Source organism: Eleutherodactylus coqui, chromosome 9, assembly GCF_035609145.1.
Source record: "Eleutherodactylus coqui strain aEleCoq1 chromosome 9, aEleCoq1.hap1, whole genome shotgun sequence".
In the NCBI taxonomy this organism is placed as follows: domain Eukaryota; kingdom Metazoa; phylum Chordata; class Amphibia; order Anura; family Eleutherodactylidae; genus Eleutherodactylus; species Eleutherodactylus coqui.
In genome coordinates, this window is record NC_089845.1 from 116,583,125 (window position 1) to 116,605,149 (window position 22,025).

The window sequence follows — 22,025 nt, forward strand, 5'->3', positions numbered from 1 at the left end:
GAAGGGATACTATTGTGTAGGTGAGATAGTCTGCAGATAGAAGACGCCATAGGGGGGTAACAAATAGTCTCCTGCTTTTAAGGTTCCTGCTATATTGTGTCATCGGCGTCTCTCCCCATAAAACAGAAGGAGTTAAATCAGGAAAACTGATTAACCACAAATTGCACAATAGGATTTGTCTGTACAAGCAAATCTGCTGCAGCGAAGAATACAAATCAGACGGGAACAGTTGGTGAGAAATGTTAGATGCATAATCTGTCTTTGTGTCCAGCTTAACGCTCTGCAGCATCAAGGCATCGAAATGATTAAATAAAACTGCATCGGCATTGCCAGTATAGACATCGCCGATGAGCATGACTTGTAAGGAGATCGGCCTACAGAGCCCACTGGACAAATACTCCGGAAAGGCAACGCTCCTTCTCAGAATCCCAAGACACAATGTGCTTATCTGTTCTGCTTTGCTCATTAATACAAAAATATAGTTTCAAGGCTTTATTAAAGGCGCCTGCAGTTAAAGGGCCGTGGTCACTTCCACACAACTTCACTCCACAGTTGCAACCACGGGCATCAGTGACACAAACCTCAAGACATATATATGCCCCATTTTGTTCCACCCCTCCAAAAAAGAAGAAAAACTTCAGAGCATACATATCTATAAAGACAACACTTATAACATGGCAGCTTAGATACAGCGGCGGCTCATCTGTATGTTAACAAATAATCGTCAGATACCGGTTCTACACAGTGAAAAGTGACTACAGTGCAGTAACAAACACTAATCACAGGTGAGGTCTTCACTGATTAGAGTCATTCATTTACCCTTTACTTCTCGATCTGGGCCCAGATCACCATGGCAACTTCTTCCAGACTGCATTTGTCTCAGCACACAAATTTCCCACCCTGCTGCAAACACTAATATACCTCTCAGTACCCACTGCACAGTAAGTGTTCCCTTTTGTACCTCACACAGTTCTAGTCCGCCTTTTTGTGCCCCATTAAGTTACAGACACAGTAATAAGTGTCCCATTGTGCCCACGACAATATAATGTCTAGCAATAGTGCCCTCCGTTGTGCAACCACACAGTATTAATACTCCCTTTATGCCACCTGAGCCCCAAATAGTAACAACAGGGGTCTGCAGCCTGACTAAACCTTTTCTTCTTTAATGTGCTGCAACACGTATCCTGAATCCTCCTTCCTGTCTCCTGAGTAGAGCAAACCAGGAAAGTAGGATTCAGAATGCACACGCTGCTGTAATAGCACCACCATATGTGTACTGAAACCAACAAGCTTATTGTGCTTCTTCAGCAACCAAAACACATTGAAGGCTCTTATACTTGCAGTTCTGTTTAGTAAACGTGACTGTTGGATTATATTTGGCCTGCAATTGCCTTGTTTGTTAAGGGCAGCCTTACAACGTTGGTTACCAAATCCATGCAATGCAAATGGCCCTCTGGCAATCACCCAATCAGATGGTATATAGAGGGTACATGATTGCGATTGTGCAATATGAGTTTTTTTCACACTAATGGAGATATCTCACTGTTTTTATTGTATAATGAGTAATATTCAACATGAGGATGGCTGTCTAGCACTTTTTGACTACTTATAGCACTTATGTTGTCTAAAAATTAATCTTAATTTAAACTAAACTAAAGTAACCCCAAACACTACAATATTCGATCAGTTCTAGTTGCATGGATTCTTTCTATTTTAGGGTTTCCTAGTGCAGAATTGTGGAATATTCTATACAAATCCAAATGTATTAGAAAATACAGGAAATGTTGTGTTTTGGTGTCATAGCAGCGCTATCTGGTGGTAATAGCTGGTACTACAGTATATAAACTGTAAGCACTGGACTACTGCACTCCTCAGCAAGGATGAGATTTAGAAAACATTTCATAACATATTGAAAAGGAAAAAAAACTTTACCTGGCGATTCAGTGTTAAACCACTATAAAAAAAACATGTAGGACAAACTAGGGAAAATGTCTGTAACCTCATTAGCTGCTCAGGTCACATGAGTTTATGAAGAGGCCAGTTAGCATCCAAAATGTGTTGCTATTGAATAAAAGTATAACCCCTTGGGGATGACACTTTTTTTGCCATTTTTGTTTTCTCCTCCTCACTTTCAAAAAATCATAACCTTTTATTTTTCTGTTAACTTAGCTCTCTGAGGGCTTGTTTTTTGAGGGACAAGTTGTACTTTTCAATGATCCTACTTCTTATACCATGTAATGTATTGAAAAACTTTTAAAAATTTGAGTGAAATTCAGAAATAATGCAATTTCACCATCTAGTTTTTGCCGTGTACACGGTGTAGCAAAAATGACATGTGTACTTTATTGTGTGAGTCAGTACAATTACGACAATACCAAATTCATACAGCTTTTTCTTGCTGTACTACTTTTAAAAAATAAAATATCTTTAAAGAAAAAACTTTCTGACAGCATCATCTGACTGCCATAACTGCCATTATCTTTCTCTCAATTGGGTTATGTGAAAGCTCTTTTTTTTTTTTAAGGACAACCGGTGGTTTCTATTGGTACCATTTTGGAGTACATACAACTTTTTAAAAACATTTAATATTCTTAAATTTAGCTTTTTTTTTAGTTCCCATAGGGGACATGAACTTGCGATTATTTAATCGCTTATACCATATACTGCAATATTTCAGTATTGCAGTATAGGGTATTTCTGAATGCACAGGCCAATTTTAATAGGCAGAAATACATGGCAGCACTGGAGGCCTTCAGAAGGCACTGGGCTACCATAACACCTGGACGGCAACGTGCTATCTTATTGCAGGGGGCTGTTCGGGACCTCCGAATGCGGATCAAAGCATTTAACAGTGGATGCAGCCGTTACAGCCAGGTGTCAGCTGTGAGAGATAGCTGACCATGTATAGAGTCGACTTCGCTCCTGATTCCATGCCATACAAACCCCTTGCACCCAAGATGTACATATACATCTCAGGATACTAAGGGGTTAAAGGGGTATTCTGGGCACAGACTGAAATTTAAAATCTAATGTACATGATCACAATAAGTCATTGTGTAATAGGCTCACTGTACCCGGTCTGGCTACTTTCTCCATTTTCTATCTGTCATGTCACCCTCCACCTGAAAAATATCTCCACTTCCTCTGACATCTTGTCCACATTTGCTACTTCCTCCCCGTCCATATTTTCCAACTTCCTGTGAGCAGTGCATGATGGGAGGACAGAAGCGGAAGCACTGCTCTGTATTGCTCATATGTAGTTCAGTGCCGGAAGGTCCGGTCTGTCTGCTTCAGCAGCTTTCTCTGGCACTCTGAGTAAGAGGGAGGTTGGTGCTGGTAAGTTTTAGGACCGGTGAGCTGTGGGCGGAGCTACAGCGCTGGCCAAGAGACAAGCTGTATGCATTCGCCTGGTCATGTATTCCGCGCACCGTGCGCCTGTGAAAATTATGCAACCCCCATTGCAGAAAATGCATAGTATATATTCCCCATAGTGTTCTTATTTTCTGCCCCTACACCACTAGTATACTTTCCATGTTTGCTGCCATCCCCGCTCATCAGACATCCCTCTCATTGTCTTCCCTTCACCCACACCATAGTGTCCTCTCATGTCCCCCTACCCTACACATCACAGGCAGCGTTCTCTCATGCTCACCTGCACTCATCCCTGTCCTCATGCCATGTTATCCCCTGCCCCTCGCAGTGTTCTCCTCAAGTCCTCTTCATGTTCCCTCTCTCCTAACTGTGAGAACTTACGAGAGCCACTCGCAGACAGCGTGTGCTCCAGTCAAGATGTTCTGCTGCTCTTCATAGTTTCCTCTGTTCTGCACTGCTCTCTCCATAGGGACACTGGAAGGGTATGCTGCTGAAATAAGTCGCTGCTCAGGTGGGAGGCAGGGAACCATACTGAATCCATAAATTTGAAAATAAAATTGTGTTAGCAGGTGCTGCGTCCGCCCCTGTCAATGAGCCGCCCTAGGCATTGGCCCCCTAGTTCCTAGTGACAAATATAGGTCTGCATACACAACGTGACACTGTCCAATCTGTGCTCACAGTACTAGACTCTGTAAAAACACATCCCCTTTGACATGGGTAACACCCATTTGTCAATTTATTCATAAACACTCAAAAGGAATAACAGAAGAACGGCACCACACAGAGTAATGGGAAAAGATGCTCCAGTATTATTCCATGGGAAATACTCATATGAAACCAACATGTCAAGAGTGGTGACAGGTTTTCTTTAAGGTGACCCTCTGATCCTGGACAAGCAAGATGGCTGCACCACTTCTCTGACTACCTGATGTACATGTGGACAGCACTGGTCAATCAAAGCAGGTGTAATATCTTAGACTAATGATGCGTACTACTGTACCGTGTGCATCAGGTAGTCAGAGAAGCAGTGTGGCCATCTTGTTTGTCTGGGCCTGGAGGGTCGCTTTAATGATTGTACCAACCAAATAACCTTAGAATCTACCTAAATGATCATTAATGCATGTGCTTGTTTTCAGAGTGTGAGGAAGGACCGGTGGACTTGGTGTTTGTCATTGATGGATCCAAAAGTCTTGGAGAAGAGAATTTTGAGCTTGTAAAGCAGTTTGTAAATGGGATCATAGACTCATTAGAGATCTCACAGAAAGCTGCACGAGTCGGACTGCTACAGTACTCCACTCACATCCGCACAGAGTTCACCATGGCTCAGCACAGCTCCGCCAAAGACATGAAGAAAGCAGTATCCCAAATGAAATATATGGGCAGAGGCTCCATGACTGGGCTTGCCCTGAAGCTCATGTATGAAAAGAGCTTTTCCGAGTCTCAGGGTGCAAGAAGACGATCCCTGGGTGTGCCGAGAGTGGCCATTGTGTTTACCGATGGACGGGCGCAAGATGAAGTCTCAGACTGGGCGAGCCGGGCAAAGCAAAGTGGTATTTTAGATCTCTTCTTTTTCAGCTCAGCTAATTTGAGGATTTCCCAGAGAGAAACCACCTGTGCCAATTACCAGTACTAGGTGCTTATTTAACCACCTATGCAATGCCAGCGGAATCCGCCTGCAGACGAGCGGGTCGGATCCGGCAGCGGTAATTCTCGCCACGGGACCCGACCCGAGAGCCTGCAGGGACGAGCGCGTACTCACCCGCGCCTGGCGGCCCCGGCTCTTTCATGTGCCGACTGCGGCGCAGCCGGCGCATGCGCAGACTGGAGCCGGCGGCCAGGTGAGTGCGTGCCCCGCACAAAAATAGGACATGCCGCGGTTTGTTTGCCGCGCGAGACTTCGCGCGGCCAAACCGCGGCCGTCTGCATAGGAGTGCGTATTGTAATGCACTCCTATGCAAACTTTCAGCGGCGGAAATCCCGCGGGAAATACCGCCGCGGGATTTCCGCCCGTGTGCAGGGGGCCTTACAGTAGTGTTCAAAACATAGCAGTGAGTTTGGAAAGGCAAATATCAAGTACAAAATCATAATAACTTTTATTTCCATAAATACCTGTAAATACTACACATTCAATCCGAAATCAAAATAATAACAAAATGTATCCACTCTGAGTGTTAGTCCTTTACAGGAACTTAAAAAAAGGACTTTTCAGGCTGATCAAAAAAAAATACCACTGCAGCATTTTTCTATAAAAACTCATAAATGCATAAACGAAAAAAAGTTTAAGATTTCACTTTCCTTAGAGCTTATTCGCACGAGCTCATGTATGAAAAGAGCTTTTCTGAGTCTCAGGGTGCAAGAAGACAATCCCTGGGTGTGTTGAGAGTTTTCACGACCTTCCAATATACGCTACCATGTGATGCACGGGCTTAGCGTGTATGCCGTCGGGTGTATGCTCTACTAAGCTATCTACTCGTCGCCGGCTCACCTCCTCTGTCCTCCCCTCTGGCTGTTTGCAATGGGAAGGGGGCGGAGCTGATCAACTTTTTAATCAAAGTACGCCCTTCATCAGAACAATATCTGGAACGACCCATTTTCACCAGTATTTCAGAAGGAAATGCACTATAACCCACCTGTGCAGCATTTGCCAACCTCCTACATTAATTAATGGCCCAAATTAACACCTGTTATTCTGCAGAATTAATGACTTCACCGATTTAACTCCTCGCTGCTCTTATTTTAAAAACTGCCGTTTCAATGAATGACTCAATTATTCAGAATGAGCGGCATGAACATCCTAATTGTTGGGCTGGTATTTTTTTTTCTATTACTCTACTACACCTACAAGTAAATTACTTGCAATGTAGAAATATCACTTCTGCCAAAAACAGCTATTTATCAGGTTAATGATGTTGGCCTGCTATTTTCTGAACACTGCTGTCACATATGGGGGTTCCCTGAGGGCTCAGTTTAAGACGTTCTGATCTATAAGCTCTGACAGGATGCGGCATCACATCTAGTCCAGCGCAGCCCCGCAGACTTCTGCTCTACAACCCGCATATATACATGCAGATTTTGGTGCAGAATTATCTGCGTCTTTAGGTGCGTCTTGCAGAATAATTCTGTACTGTGTGAAAGCACCCTTGTCAAGGAGGAGGCCCAGGAGGCAATGGAGATTTACAGAAACTAGACAATGTATCATGATTTTCTTACAGCACAATTTTGCTCACTGCAAGCGGTCGGAGGAGACAATGAAGTGTATGAGTCACTGCGCGCCGCGTCTCTGGGATAATGAAACAGCTGTCACACTATACAGAAAGACACCAAAGCATAAAAGTGAGAGGTGTATTATAAAAATGAAAAATAATTCCCCACTATTATTATAAGGCTTATCATCGCTTTACCCAGATATTCAGAAGGATGGAGTCAGAGAAATCCACCAGTGCTGACCGAGCCTGCAGTTCACTTTGGTGCTCCTCCCCATACAGTACCCAAATATTCAATACCCATACCATACACAAGCAGCACCACAAATCAGCATGGTGACGGATAGAAAATGTGAAGTATCTAAAAAAAAAAAACACCTAACTTTTCACTACACAGCCATTAAAGATGTCCGGGATTAGAAAAACATCGCCACTGTCTTCCAAAAACAGCACCTTTTATGGGATGTCTGGTATCGCATTGAAGCGAATGGGAATGGGCTGCAATACCACAGACAGCCTGTTGACAAGTGTGGCACTATTTTTGGAAGAAGTCAGCCATGTTTTTCTAATCATGCACAACCCTTTTTTTAAGGTTTATTTATTTAAAACCAAGAAAACCCCTTTATTTTATCGAGGACTTGTTATGGGGTGAAATCAGGCTGGTTGCAGCCGGAGCCTTCCTGACTCTATTACAGTTTTTTTCATACTCGCCTTTTGCTTGGAGGGGCTCTTCTTAGGTTCAGCTTATGGCATTGTTAATGTGGCAAGTGGGCAGTCCCCACTGCTGGCTGTTAATACGGAATGCTGGATTTGATTGACAATGAGCAGTAGGGACCTTCCAATTGATAATGCTATGGGCCAGACCTACGAATGGCCAGACCTATGAAGGGCCCGTCCAGATGAAGGGAGGTGAGTATGAATAAAAGGAGTCTGCAGGGCTGCAGCTGCAGAGCCAAGCATACAGCCCCACTGACTTTACCCCATAACAGATCCTCTTTAAATGCTCAAACTTACATCTAACCACAGTAGAACATGTAAATCACAAGAACACAACACATCACTCCTTTCTTACCAAAAGACTTGAAACAAAACACTGCCTTTTTTAGACTAGGTTGACCTTCGGGCATTTTGTATCACAAGACCATTTGAAATATTCTGCCCAAACTTATGCAACTGTATGCCCTCACAATTGCATATATCTACTATTGACACCCACTACAAAATACACTTTCCTATTTCTCTCCATTCATCCTGGAATTGCCTAGCAAGTTCTCTCAAAGAAGATGCAATGGCCTGTCTACAGCGGTGCAAGGAGCTTCATCATTGGACAGTTGAGCAATGGAAGAATGTTCTATGGAGCGATGAATCACGTTATTCTATTTTCAAATCAGATGGACGTACCCGGGCACGGAGGATGCCCAGGGAATGCCTTTTGCCTGAGTGTGTCATGCCAACATTTAAGTACAGCAGAGGTTCCTTTTGCTCTGGAGATGTCTTACGTGGCATGATCTCGGTCTGTTGGTTGTAGTGGCAAGAACCATGGACACGGAGGTGTACCCTGACCTTCTAGACAATAATGTGCTGCTGACAATGTTTCAATACTCGGGGAATGGTCAGCCGTATTTCCAACAAGACAACGCACCTTGTCACAAACCCAACGCTGTTTTACATTGGTTTGAGGATATGAAAGTTCGACCATTGGCCTGCAGTTGATTTGCTATAACATAGGTTTCATAAATGACACACGGCCGGTGGGACCCAATTCTATGTTGCATCCTATTGTTGCTACAGTGAATGTATTGTTACTTGTACTCTACAGCAGTTGCACATTATCCAGCTCTCACACTACAGCGTAGACGTAGGCGTTTCTCAACCTTGTAGGTCTCTTCCGTTATTGACAGTTGTGGTCAGCTCAGGTCACTTGGAGGTTGTTGTAGATTTAATTGGCATGATGTCATTTTGCAGTATTCCTTCTGTCTCCTTCTCAGGCATCACCATCTATGCTGTTGGAGTTGGCAAGGCCATTGATGAAGAGTTACAAGAAATTGCTTCAGCGCCACAAGAGAAACACGTTATTCATGCTGATGACTTCAGTTCCATGGGATACATCACTGAAAAATTAAAATCCAGCATCTGCGACGGTACGGAGTCTAAAATTCTGTAGATTTATTGCTCAACTATTACAAAGCTCTATCATACGCTCTACCAAACACGCCTATTTCATTGTTTGATTCTAGTTCCATTAGCTTATTAAACCAAGTAATATATGAATAATGTATAATCTCACAATCGATTGGGGGGCCCATCAGTTACGTCACCATTAGAGATGAGCGAGCACCAAAATGCTCGGGTGCTCGTTACTCGGGACGAAATTATCGCGATGCTCGAGGGTTCGTTTCGAGTAACGAACCCCATTGAAGTCAATGGGCGACCCGAGCATTTTTGTATATCGCCGATGCTCGCTAAGGTTTTAATTTGTGAAAATCTGGGCAATTCAAGAAAGTGATGGGAACGACACAGCAACGGATAGGACAGGCGAGGGGCTACATGTTGGGCTGCATCTCAAGTTCCCAGGTCCCACTATTAAGCCACAATAGCGGCAAGAGTGAGCCCCCCCCCCTCCCAACAACTTTTACTTCTGAAAAGCCCTCATTAGCAATACATACCTTAGCTAAGCACCACACTACCTCCAACAAAGCACAATCACTGCCTGCATGACACTCCGCTGCCACTTCTCCTGGGTTACATGCTGCCCAACCCTCCCCCGCACGACACTGTGACCACAGCGCACACCAAAGTGTCCCTGCGCAGCCTTCAGCTGCACTCATGCCATACCACCCTCATGTCTATTTATAAGTGCGTCTGCCATGAGGAGGAACCGCAGGCACACACTGCAGAGGGTTGGCACGGCTAGGCAGCGACCCTCTTTAAAAGGGGCGGGGCAATAGCCCACAATGCTGTACAGAAGCAATGAGAAATATAATCCTGTGCCACCGCCATCAGGAGCTGCACACGTGGGCATAGCAATGGGGAACCTATGTGCCACACACTATTCATTCTGTCAAGGTGTCTGCATGCCCCAGTCAGACCGCGTTTTTTTATAAATAGTCACAGGCAGGTACAACTCCGCAATAGGAATTCCGTGTGCACCCACAGCATGGGTGGCTCCCTGGAACCCACCGGCTGTACATAAATGTATCCCATTGCAGTGCCCTGGACAGCAGAGCTAACGTCAGATTAAATGCAGGTGGGCTTTGGCCCACACTGCATGCCCCAACCTGACCGGTGTTTTTAATTCATAGACACAGGCAGGTACAACTCTCTGTGGACCCACAGCATGGGTGGGTGCCAGGAAGCCACCGGCGGTACATAAATATATCCCATTGCATTGCCCATCACACCTGAGGTAATGTCATGTTTAATGCAGGTGGGCTTCGGCCCACACTGCATGCCCCAGTCAGACTGGGGTTCTTTAGAAGTAGACACATGCAGTTACAACTCCCTGTGGACTCACAGCATGGGTGGCTCCCTGGAACCCACCGGCGGTACATAAATATATCCCATTGCAGTGCCCAGCACAGCTGATGTAACGTCAGCTGTAATGCAGGTGGGCAAAAAATGTATTGGATTACACTGTAGGCGAGGGCCCCAAAAAATTGGTGTACCAACAGTACTAATGTACGTCAGAAAAATTGCCCATGCCCAACCAAGAGGGCAGGTGAAACCCATTAATCGCTTTGGTTAATGTGGCTTAATTTGTTAAAATAAAAATTGGTTCAGGTGAAAGTTTCAACACTTTAATGAGCATTGAAACGTATAAAAATTGTTTACAAAAATTATATGACTGAGCCTTGTGGACCTAAGAAAAATTGCCCGTTCGGCGTGATTACGTCAGGTTTCAGGAGGAGGAGCAGGAGGAGGAGGATGAATATTATACACAGATTGATGAAGCTAAAAGGTCCAGGTTTTTGATGCTGATAGAGAACAATGCTTCCATCCGCGGGTGCAGCCTACGTATTGTTTAGGTATCGCTGCTGTCCGCTGGTGGAGAAGAGAAGTCTGGGGAAATCCAGGCTTTGTTCATCTTGATGAGTGTAAGCCTGTCGGCACTGTCGGTTGACAGGCAGGTACGCTTATCCGTGATGATTCCCCCAGCCGCACTAAACACCCTCTCTGACAAGACGCTAGCCGCAGGACAAGCAAGCACCTCCAGGGCATACAGCGCGAGTTCAGGCCACATGTCCAGCTTCGACACCCAGTAGTTGTAGGGGGCAAAGGCGTCACGGAGGACGGTCATGTGATCGGCTACGTACTCCCTCACCATCCTTTTACAGTGCTCCCGCCGACTCAGCCTTGACTGGGGAGCGGTGACACAGTCTTGCTGGGGAGCCATAAAGCTGTCAAAGGCCTTAGAGAGTGTTCCCCTGCCTGTGCTGTACATGCTGCCTGATCTCTGCGCCTCCCCTGCTATCTGGCCCTCGGAACTGCGCCTTCGGCCACTAGCGCTGTCGGATGGGAATTTTACCATCAGCTTGTCCGCCAGGGTCCTGTGGTATAGCATCACTCTCGAACCCCTTTCCTCTTCGGGTATGAGAGTGGAAAGATTCTCCTTATACCGTGGGTCGAGCAGTGTGTACACCCAGTAATCCGTAGTGGCCAGAATGCGTGTAACGCGAGGGTCACGAGAAAGGCATCCTAACATGAAGTCAGCCATGTGTGCCAGGGTACCTGTACGCAACACATGGCTGTCCGCACTAGGAAGATCACTTTCAGGATCCTCCTCCTCCTCCTCAGGCCATACACGCTGAAAGGATGACAGGCAAGCAGCATGGGTACCCTCAGCATTGGGCCAAGCTGTCTCTTCCCCCTCCTCCTCATCCTCCTCATGCTCCTCCTCCTCCTCAACGCGCTGAGATATAGACAGGAGGGTGCTCTGACTATCCAGCGACATACTGTCTTCCCCTGCTTGTGTTTCCGAGCGCAAAGCGTCTGCCTTTATGCTTTGCAGGGAACTTCTCAAGAGGCAAGAGGCTAATGATTGCAGCATCGACGCTCACCATCTGGGTAGACTCCTCAAAGTTTCCAAGGACCTGGCAGATGTCTGCCAACCAGGCCCACTCTTCTGTAAAGAATTGAGGAGGCTGACTCCCACTGCGCCGCCCATGTTGGAGTTGGTATTCCACTATAACTCTACGCTGCTCATAGAGCCTGGCCAACATGTGGAGCGTAGAGTTCCACCGTGTGGGCACGTCGCACAGCAGTCAGTGCACTGGCAGATGAAACCAATGTTGCAGGGTGGCAGCATCCGTGTGGGACTTGCGGAAATGTGCGCAGAGCCGGTGGACAGGAATACAGCGGTGATGTAAGAGGCAACACAGAGGCAGGAAAGAATTTTGCGCAAGCCTGCTGTAACACTTAGCTGGCTGCATATGAAATAGGACAACTACCCCCAGCAGAGACCCAGTACACTTCTGGACAGGAATACAGCGGTGATGTAAGAGGCAACACAGAGGCAGGAAAGAATTTTGCGCAAGCCTGCTGTAACACTTAGCTGGCTGCGTATGAATTAGGACAACTACCCTCAGCAGAGACCCAGTACACTTGTGGACAGGAATACAGCGGTGATGTAAGAGGCAACACAGAGGCAGGAAAGAATTTTGCGCAAGCCTGCTGTAACACTTAGCTGGCTGCGTATGAATTAGGACAACTACCCTCAGCAGAGACCCAGTACACTTGTGGACAGGAATACAGCGGTGATGTAAGAGGCAACACAGAGGCAGGAAAGAATTTTGCGCAAGCCTGCTGTAACACTTAGCTGGCTGCGTATGAATTAGGACAACTACCCCCAGCAGAGACCCAGTACACTTCTGGACAGGAATACAGCGGTGATGTAGGAGGCAACACAGAGGCAGGAAAGAATTTTGCGCAAGCCTGCTGTAACACTTAGCTGGCTGCGTATGAATTAGGACAACTACCCCCAGCAGAGACCCAGTACACTTGTGGACAGGAATACAGCGGTGATGTAAGAGGCAACACAGAGGCAGGAAAGAATTTTGCGCAAGCCTGCTGTAACACTTAGCTGGCTGCGTATGAATTAGGACAACTACCCCCAGCAGAGACCCAGTACACTGAGGACGGTCACAGACAGCCCAAATAGATTTTTTTTCCCAAATGTTTTTGGAAAGGCCCACTGCCTATATACACTAAATATGTCTTCTGTCCCTGCCTCACCACTACTGGCCCTGGACAATGTAAAATTACTGCAGGATGCAATGCTCTGCACGGCCGATATACAAAAAAAAAAAAAATGTGCAACACTGCAAAAAGCAGCCTCCACACTACTGCACACGGTCAGATGTGGCCCTAAGAAGGACTGTTGGGGTTCTTGAAGCCTAAAATACTCCTAACCCTCTCCCTATAGCAGCTCCAGCATCAGCAGCACTTTCCCTGATCTTTGTCAGAACGCATCTGTGGCGAGCCGCGGGAGGGGCCGATTTATATACTCGGGTGACACTTGATCTCGCCAGCCACTCACTGCAGGGGGGTGGTATAGGGCTTGAACGTCGCAGGGGGAAGTTGTAATGCCTTCCCTGTCTTTCTATTGGCCAGAAAAGTGCGCTAACGTCTCAGAGATGAAAGTGAAAGTAACTTGAACATCGCGTGGTGCTCGCCTCTAGTAACGAGCATCTCGAACACGCTAATACTCGAACGAGTATCAAGCTCGGACGAGTACGTTCGCTCATCTCTAGTCACCATCGATCAGACACTTACCCCTTATCCGGTGGATAGGGGATATGTTTATAACTTGGGACAAGCCCTTAAAGACTGGAAGCGGGAGAAGTAGTTCACTGCCAGACAGTCCGCTATGGGTCGGAATAGGAATTGCATCGCCTGCCTTTGTGTTCGATAACTCACAGGATCAATGATATCACAGGACAAGAAACATTTTCTGATATTGTTAACCTGTGACAATACAGACACTGCACTACTTACACATATTCACGAATGCTCAGTATGTTACTTGTTTGAGCAGCAGCTAATGCTTCAGAGCTGCTTCCTACTGTAAATCGGAACGGCCTGTTTTGAGGTTCTGAAGCTTTCTGTGTCTGCTTGCACTAGGGATAGGCACTGCTATACTGAGGTAGGAAGACCCACATGATAGTCCATATGCTTCCTTTCAACAAGCAATGCCAACTTATCATTTCTATCCATCTTAATGGATGCCACCGTCTGAGATAAAAGCATATAGAGTTTTAAAAAAAATCTCTTTTTTTTTAGGTTGGAGCAATTGGAAAACCACTACTGACCTCTCCAATCAAGGTAAGAAGTAGACAATAGCTTACTGCACTTTTATATTGTTGGAAATAAGACTACTAGTAATAAAGGTTGATGCATAGATTTGTTCTCTTTGGCATGAGTCTGTACCTAAAGCCCTTTTACATGAACGATTAATCACTCAGTGTAAATGCCGTCAACGATTGAACGATTAACAATAGTTTCTTCGCTTATCGTTTGTCCTTCATTTTATGTAGGTATAAAAGCCTGGCAATAGTCACCCTGTGTAAACAGGCAGTAACTCCTCTATGAACGACTGCCTGTTTACTGTGAATGTAGGCGGACGGAAGAGACCTTCGATACACTCTCCTACATTCAATGAACAATTATCGTTCCTGTGTGAACGCGCCAGAGTAGTAGTCTTTGGAACGACTGTGGGGCGTTTATGCGCACAACAGTCGTCCCATGCTGGCATAATATATGAGCATTTAGCAGTGGAGCGGTCAGCTCTCTTATTAGCCAAAATGGCACCAAAAACAATCTTGTGCCACTTGGCTAATAGGAGCCGTGGGAAAATATATCTAGGTTATAAATCCAGTGTATTTTTAAGGAAAGCACCCGTGCCTCCTCACCATGATTGATGGCTGGCTGCTTTGTATTCAGATACAGCCGTCAATCACCGCTAAGAGGTGTGGGGGTGTTCTGCTCATGAATACACCGGATTCATATACTAGGTGTGCAGTATTTTCTCTGATCATTGCTATTGGCCAAAAACACATTTTTTATGCTGTTTTAGCTAGTGGGAGAGCGGAGCTGTTCTCATACTTCATTGCCCTTACATAGGACAATGTGGTTTCACATCTGCGTTGGGGATTCCGCATTCCTGCTCCATTTGAATGGCTCCGTCTCTGGATGGAACCAAACAGCGCTGCACAGAGCCCACTGACTATAGTGCAGTTCATCCCGGCCTTTGGATTGCAGAAAAAGTGCTGCATACTTTTTCCGACGCAGATGTGAAAGCGGCCTAATATATGAGTCTAATGACAGACCTGGTTTTCATTCACTATACACCCTAAAGTCCTGAATGTGGGGTTGCAAGATGGTAAGTAAAACAGACCAAGCCTCTGTGCAAATTGGCTTAGTTGTTACCGGATCCACTTCACAAGTACAAAAATGCAGGTACTTCTAACTTTGTGACAAATTTGTGGAGGCCCGTACAACATCACAACCTTTGGACACGTTGATACAATGGTTTGCCAAGTTTGGTGTTCTGCCCAGAGCCCTAGCTCTTCAAACCTATAAATTGCCAGTACAGATCCACATCAGTACCCAACCTCAGTAATGCCTTCATTCTAGTAGTTAACTTTACTTGAAACTTTGTGTCTTTCAGAATTTTCCTCTGAACTTAGAGAGAACAGTGAAATCACAGTATCTTGTTCAATGTCTGCTATCAAATTCACAACTCAAGCAGAAGGTGAGATTTGAAATGTAGTATTAGATGCAGGCCAACCATGTAATGCATGCACAAGCGGCCCACCAGAGTGAGCTCCTCGTTCTGGCTCATACAAGACCACCCTATGATGTCCATGTGCTCCCCTCTTACATTGTGTAGTAGTGAAACAACTATACCTCAATCAACTCTATGCAGTTTTTGCTGGGACTGGCCTAATTACAATGGGTCCAGAAATTCTTCAGACCCTTTCACTTTTATTTTATATTTTGTTGTGTTGTAGCCTTGTGGAAATAAAAAAAATCAAGCTTTTTCCCCATCATTCTGCACTCAATACCCCATAATAACAAGCGAAAACAAAATGTTTGAAATCTTTTTAAATAAAAAAAAAAATGAAAAACATTGAATTGACATAAGTATTCAGACCCTTTGTATGACACTTGGAATTTAGCTCTGGGGGCCTCCCATTTCTCTTGATCATCTTGGAGATGTTTCTACGCCTTCATTGGAGGCACCTGTGAGCACCCCAACAGTTGATTGGACTGTTGGAGTACTCCTTTAAATTTAGAATCGGCAATAAGGCTACCAGGATCTGAGTCCTCTCATGTGTCAAAATTAGTTAGCAATGAGCATCGGAGAAAGAAAAAAAAGACAACGGTGTGAAATCACTATTGTCCTCTTTCTGTGGGACCAGCTCAGCGATATCTTTAGTAATAGTGCAAAGTAGAATAAAGAAAAGTATAGTTACAGTAGAACAATAGCCAATCATTCCAAAAGTTTATCTCGAGTGGTCTCGGAAAGGAGTTGCGAATTGTTGCATATACGTGTTTTCTGCTTATGGACAGCCTATCGTTTGCACGGAAGAAAGCTCTCTCTCCTTCTCTCTCTTCTTCCTTCCCCAGCCTTAATTCTAGCTTTTCTATCTGGTCTCCTGGCAACTTGCGATTCCTGTCCCATGCACAATATTAATCTGGAGAAAACTACAAAAAAATTCTGCTTCATTGGAAGTTCTTAACAGCACAGTGGCTGACGTAATTCTTAAATGGAAGATGTTTGGAACAACCAGGACTCTTCCTAGAGCTGTCGACCCACCAAACTAAGTCATTGGGGGAGAAGGGCCTTGGCAATAGAGGTGACCGAGAATCCAATGGTCACTCTGGCTTCTGGCTGAGCTCTAAAGACCCTGTGTGCTGATGGGAGAAACTCCAGAAGGTCAGCCATCACTGCAGGATTCCACTAATCTGGGCTTTATAGCAAAGTGGTCATAAAGAAGCCTCCTCTGTAAATGACACATAAAATCCCACCTGGAATTTGCTAAACAAAGCATCTAAAGGACCCTCAAAAACAAGATTCTCTGGTCTGATGAAACCAAGATTAAACTTTTCAGCCTCAATTCTAGGAGTTATGTCTGGAGGAAACCAGGTACTACTCATCCTGTGCCCAATACCATCCCTACAAGGAAGCATGGTGGAGGCAGTATCGTGCTGAGGGGGGGGGGGGTCAGTGGCTAGGATAGGGTGACTGGTCAGGGAGATGAAAAGTTGAATGGAGCAAAGTACAGAGATGTTCTTAATAAAAACCTGATCCAGAGGCCAAGGGACATCAGACTGGGCAGAAGGTTTACTTTCCAACAAGGCAATGACCCCAAGCACACAGCCAAAAGCACATAGGAGTGGCTTAAGGCCCATTTAGATGCGATGAGTGTTGGGCAAGCGATGCCCGACACTCGTCCCCGCACATACTCACTCTCATGCTGCTGCACAGGAGGTAATGTCGCTCATTCACAGCGGGGCGGCAGGAGGTTTCTCTCCTCGTGCTCCCCCGCCCCTCTCCATTGACATAACATAGCGGCTGTTCAGCACTGAACAGCTGCTATTTACACTGAACGATGAGCTCATCGTCCATCATTTAAGCTGCATAAACGATGGACGATGAGCTGATCGCTCGGTGTAAATAGCAGCCGTTCAGCACTGAACAGCAGTTATGTTATGTCAATGGAGAGGGGCGGGGGAGCGAGAGGAGAGAAATCTCCTGCCGCCCTGCTGTGAGCAGTAGTACGGGAGTCAGCATGTGCAGAGATGAGCGTCGGGCATAGTTTGCCCAACACTCATTCCGTGTAAATGTGCCTTAATATGACTGTAGGCTGTAATCGCTACCAAAGGTGGCTCAACTAAGTACTGAGTACAGGGTCTGAAGACTTATGTCAGTGCAAAAAGTTAGTTTATTATTTTTTTAAACTTTACAAAGATTTCTAATCTATTTTCAGTTTGTCATTAATGAGTGCAGAATGATAGGGAAAAACTTGCCACATGACTAAATGTAAAAAAAAAACCCTAATGGGGTCTGAAGTCTTTCTGGAACCACTGTACTGTTCCCAAATGCGGTGCCCATGGCAGGCTATTCTATTGTATTCATACTGTGGCCTACAGATCTACCCCCATCTTCTTCCTGAAGTGTTGCTTTTAGGAAAGAATACAGATCTGTAGGTGCATCATATAGCAGTACATGGCATAGCAGCCAGGCTCTCTGCATCCAGCATGCCCTGTGCCCGATCTGTTAGGGTCCCCATACAGCGCCTCGCCTAAGGTACCATATTGTCCCCAAATAGGTCACACTATTACTTTATTTCATGCAATTACCTGCCAACAGTAAGGGAAACAGCGGTCCTAACACTTGTAATGTGTCTTCAATATTCCAGAAAGAATCAAAGAGGAGCAATGCGAGTGTAAGAATATTATGGAGTTTCAAAATAATGCCAATGAAGAAGTCAAACGCCTAACTCATCAATATATCCTTTACAGTAAATATTTCAACCTTTTCATCTATTTCATTAAAAGGGGTTTCCCAGGAAGAATACTATTGATGACCTCAGGATAGGTCAATAGTTGGCTGGCTCGTATCCGGCGCTTGGAACCCCGACCGATTAGCTGATTGTGGCGCTGTCAGCGGACGCACAATTACCCAGGTCAGAGCGGAAGTCTCTGCTCCGACCTCTGTGTAGTGGCTGGCGCTTATAACTGCAGTTACGACTCGTGTTGATTTCAATGACGTGCTTGCAGTTACATGCGCCGGCCACTTCATGGAGGTCAGAGCCGAGACTGCCGCTGCTTCCTCTTCGACCTGTATAATTGTGGTGCTGTCAGCAACCATGCGATCAGCTACTCACGTGGCGTCCTGAGTTACGGACCCCAGCCGATCAACTATTCATTACCTAGCCTGATGATAGGTCATCAAGCTGGGTCATAAATGAGTTGTGCAGCCTTTATCAGTCTTGTTCCTGTCATTACATCTATAGAAACTAAGAAGCACAGTTGCACGAAAAAGTCAGTGGAATTACCTGGATTATGACATTGATTACTAATAAAATGTGGTCTGATTTGTTATCTTTGTCACAAACATAGACAAACACAAGCTAACTAAACCATGTCTCTCATTGAGTACAAGGAGTAAAAGTAAGTGAACCCTTGAAATTAATAAACTATAGTTTCCCCTTTAGCAGAAATCACCTCCACTAATTGTTTCTTGTGGCCGCAAATAAAATTTGCACATTGGGAAGGAATTTTAGACCATTCTCAATCCAAATATGATTCAGTTCATCATTATTTCTGGAATGCCTTGTCATGCCACACTTTTTTTTTTTGTTGATTTAAGGCCTCTTGTCTACGGGCGGATCGGATTCCCCATGTGGGAGCCGCGGCTGAGGACCCTGCTTACCCTGTCCAGGTGTTTTATTTTCTTCACTGCGGATGTGTGCGGAAGCGCTGGCCGGCGCTCCGCTGCACATGTGCAGTAGAGTTTGCCCCCCTTTTGTTTTTTCTTTTTAAATAAAACTCCTGCTTCCCGTGGAATCCATGGCCCATCCACAATTCAATTGGTTATGGATCGAACGGCTTCCATTGACTTCACTCAAAGCCGTCCTTGTGGGAACCGCATTGAAATGGAGCATGCTGTGACTTGTTTTACGGACCCAAAATGTCCGCAAAACAAATCAGTATTTTTTAATTCATGTCCGCCGACCATGCTTCCCTATTGGCAGCTTCATTTGCCGGTGAGCCATGCGGATTCCACATGTCAGATCCCCCTGTGGGCATTGGGCTTTCCTTAAAGCTTTGAGACTGCTGCCCTTACGCTCTCCCAGTAAATGTCTTGATCCAACTCAGAATTCATTACTCCCTCAATGAATGCACGGTGTCCAGACCTTGAAGGAGCAAATCAAGACTCAAATCATAAAGCTCCCTCTACCATGCTTCACAGTTTGGATGAGATTCTAATATTTGTTTTCTCTTACAAACACAGCTTTCTGCTAAAATAAGATCCACTTTTGTTCCATCTGTCCATAGAATATTTTCCCAGCAGTATTGTGGAAGACATAGGTGCTCTCAGGCAGATGTGAAATGGGCCACAATATACAGTTTTAAGGGGGCAGCACCAGCTTTCATCATGGTAACCTTCCATGATCACGTTGGCACTATATAAAGATTACTACTACATGCGCACACACACGTTAATTTTGCACAAACTCCATTCCCTTCAATGGAGTGATACACATGAGCAGTTTTTTTTTCTTTCCCTTACAGTGATGCTGCAAGGTTATAAATCGCCGCATGCACAATTTTTTTTTTTACGTCCTTCTGATTGCATCGCCATGCAATGTTTCCCATTAAAATCAATTTTATTAATCCAGAAATTGATAGCCAAGTAGATTAAGATACACAATGAACTATGGAGTTATATGGAAAGCTGTGTCATCATCCAATGCTCTATCCGGTATGGAGTTTTCCTCCCCTAAGAACGGGGCTGTATGCACACAATCTAATGGAGTATGTCATACTTTATTTTTGGTTGGATACATACAGAATCTGACAGGAGGGGGCTGGGAACGCATGTATGTGAAGCCCATGCTTTCCTAAGGGTTACTTCACACATGCAATGTTTTATAGCATGCAACAACCCGACACAAAAATCTTTTGGGTCCCGCGACACATGAGGTTTTGTAGCCCACGTTTCCCTATGGAGCCTCTCTCTGTTGTATCACATGAAAACGCGACTTTCGTGCGATGCACCTATGATAGTAGGAAATCCTACTGTCAAAGTCCTAAATTAAGTCCAGGCTGCAAGAAAAAATATTAAACAACCATAAAACAAAACCCATACATCACCTCTCTGAAGTGGTCAGCCCAGCCGCATCTTCTCCCTGAGTCCTCAGCACTATTCTCCTTCATCTCTTCTGGCTGGGGATTGAAAAGTCCCCACCTCTTGGAAGCGCCTTCTTTGATTGGCTGATGCTTAGCCAATCACAGCCAGAACTCGATGAACCAATCACAGCCATTAATCGAGCGCTGGCTGTGATTGGCCAAGCATCAGCTAATCACAGCCAGCGCTTCCAAAAGGAGGGGGTTCTTTAATCCACAGCCACAAGAGATGAAGAAATCAAGTGGCGGGGACCAGGAAGTAGCTGCACTTCTAGGTGATGTATGCTTTTATTTCTATCTGCAGTTAGGGTATATTTTCAGGGTAGGGCTTGTATTTCAAGCCGTGGTATCATTCCAAATGAGAAGTTTCTACCCCTTTTACAATTTTAAGATACTAGCGATAACAAGTGTAAGCATTGTTTCCTTGACAAAGACCCACTGGAGCAGATTACACGACGGATGGAAGAACTGGAGAATCGAGTGGGACAACGATAGCAAACCAGATCTGAACTGTACAAAGTGGATATAGCATTAGTTCTTTTTCAGAAAGCCGCAAACTATTCCAAGCGATCAACCATCTGGCCATCAGCAAAATGTATAAAAGTGCAGAAAAGGGTTTTATTTATATTGTTCTAGAATTGCATGTTTGAACACAGTATATAGAGTACTTGTGTCAGTTATCTTCTTACTTTAAGGTGCTTTTACATGGGACGACCTGCAGGGCACAAGATGCCCAACAAGTAGTCCCTGTGATATCGCATCAGTAGTGATTGGAGCGGGACGGGGAGCGTTTTGCCTCCATTTACAGTAAGCAGGCAGTTAAGTGAACGATTACCTGTTTACATGGGCCATTTCATAGTTTGGTTTTCTGCATGCAAAAACTGAATGACTAATGAGAAGCAAACAGCTTCTCATTTGTTGTTCAGCTGATACATGCTTTTTACACTGAACCATAAACATCCAGATTCGCAGTGGAATCTGAACAATTAGCAGCCCGTTTAAAGAGGACCTCTAGGCTCCAATTACCTATGCATTTCAGCAGATCTGTATAGTGTCATGGAGTCTAGCGCTTCAGCAGCAGAACAGCGCTGCATGCTGCATCTGGATGGAGACTCCTATTGGATCCTCTGATAGATGTCAGAGCCGTAAGAGTGACCCTCTATTGGAAACAAAACCAAAAAGGAAACAGACACAGAGGACCAACCAAGTCTAACTTTGTAATTTTAGGATTTTGAACTCATGACGTCATTGTTTTATGCAATATAAATATTAAATTGTAAACTATTTGTTACAAGTGTCTATTTACATCTGTCCATCTTCAGGTCCACTACTTTGTTGGCAAAGTATACAGGGAAAAAGCTACTTCATTTTATTCATGAGAGCGTACCCCTCCACTCTCAGAATGGTGAATGACCGGCGGATACGTATGCATGCACATTCGGTGTACACAACAGCCAGTCACTGCAGTAGAGGGCGTATTAACAAGCTGCCATTACACCGGACAACATACAGATATAGCAAATGTTACTTCAT

The 22,025-nt window shown here is 45.0% G+C and overlaps 1 protein-coding gene across 1 annotated transcript in view; it reads left to right on the forward strand.

The window, feature by feature from the left end:
• The window catches only part of MATN2 (matrilin 2), a 94,440-nt gene extending 72,662 nt beyond the window's left edge, over positions 1 to 21,778 (forward strand). The window contains exons 12-17 of the mRNA XM_066578381.1: positions 4,509 to 4,922; positions 8,564 to 8,716; positions 13,854 to 13,895; positions 15,241 to 15,324; positions 17,999 to 18,088; positions 20,932 to 21,778. Coding sequence (XP_066434478.1) covers positions 4,509 to 4,922; positions 8,564 to 8,716; positions 13,854 to 13,895; positions 15,241 to 15,324; positions 17,999 to 18,088; positions 20,932 to 20,987 — 839 coding nt within the window. The 3' untranslated portion in view covers positions 20,988 to 21,778. The remainder of the gene's footprint in view (positions 1 to 4,508; positions 4,923 to 8,563; positions 8,717 to 13,853; positions 13,896 to 15,240; positions 15,325 to 17,998; positions 18,089 to 20,931) is intronic.
• The last annotated feature ends 247 nt before the right edge of the window (positions 21,779 to 22,025 follow it).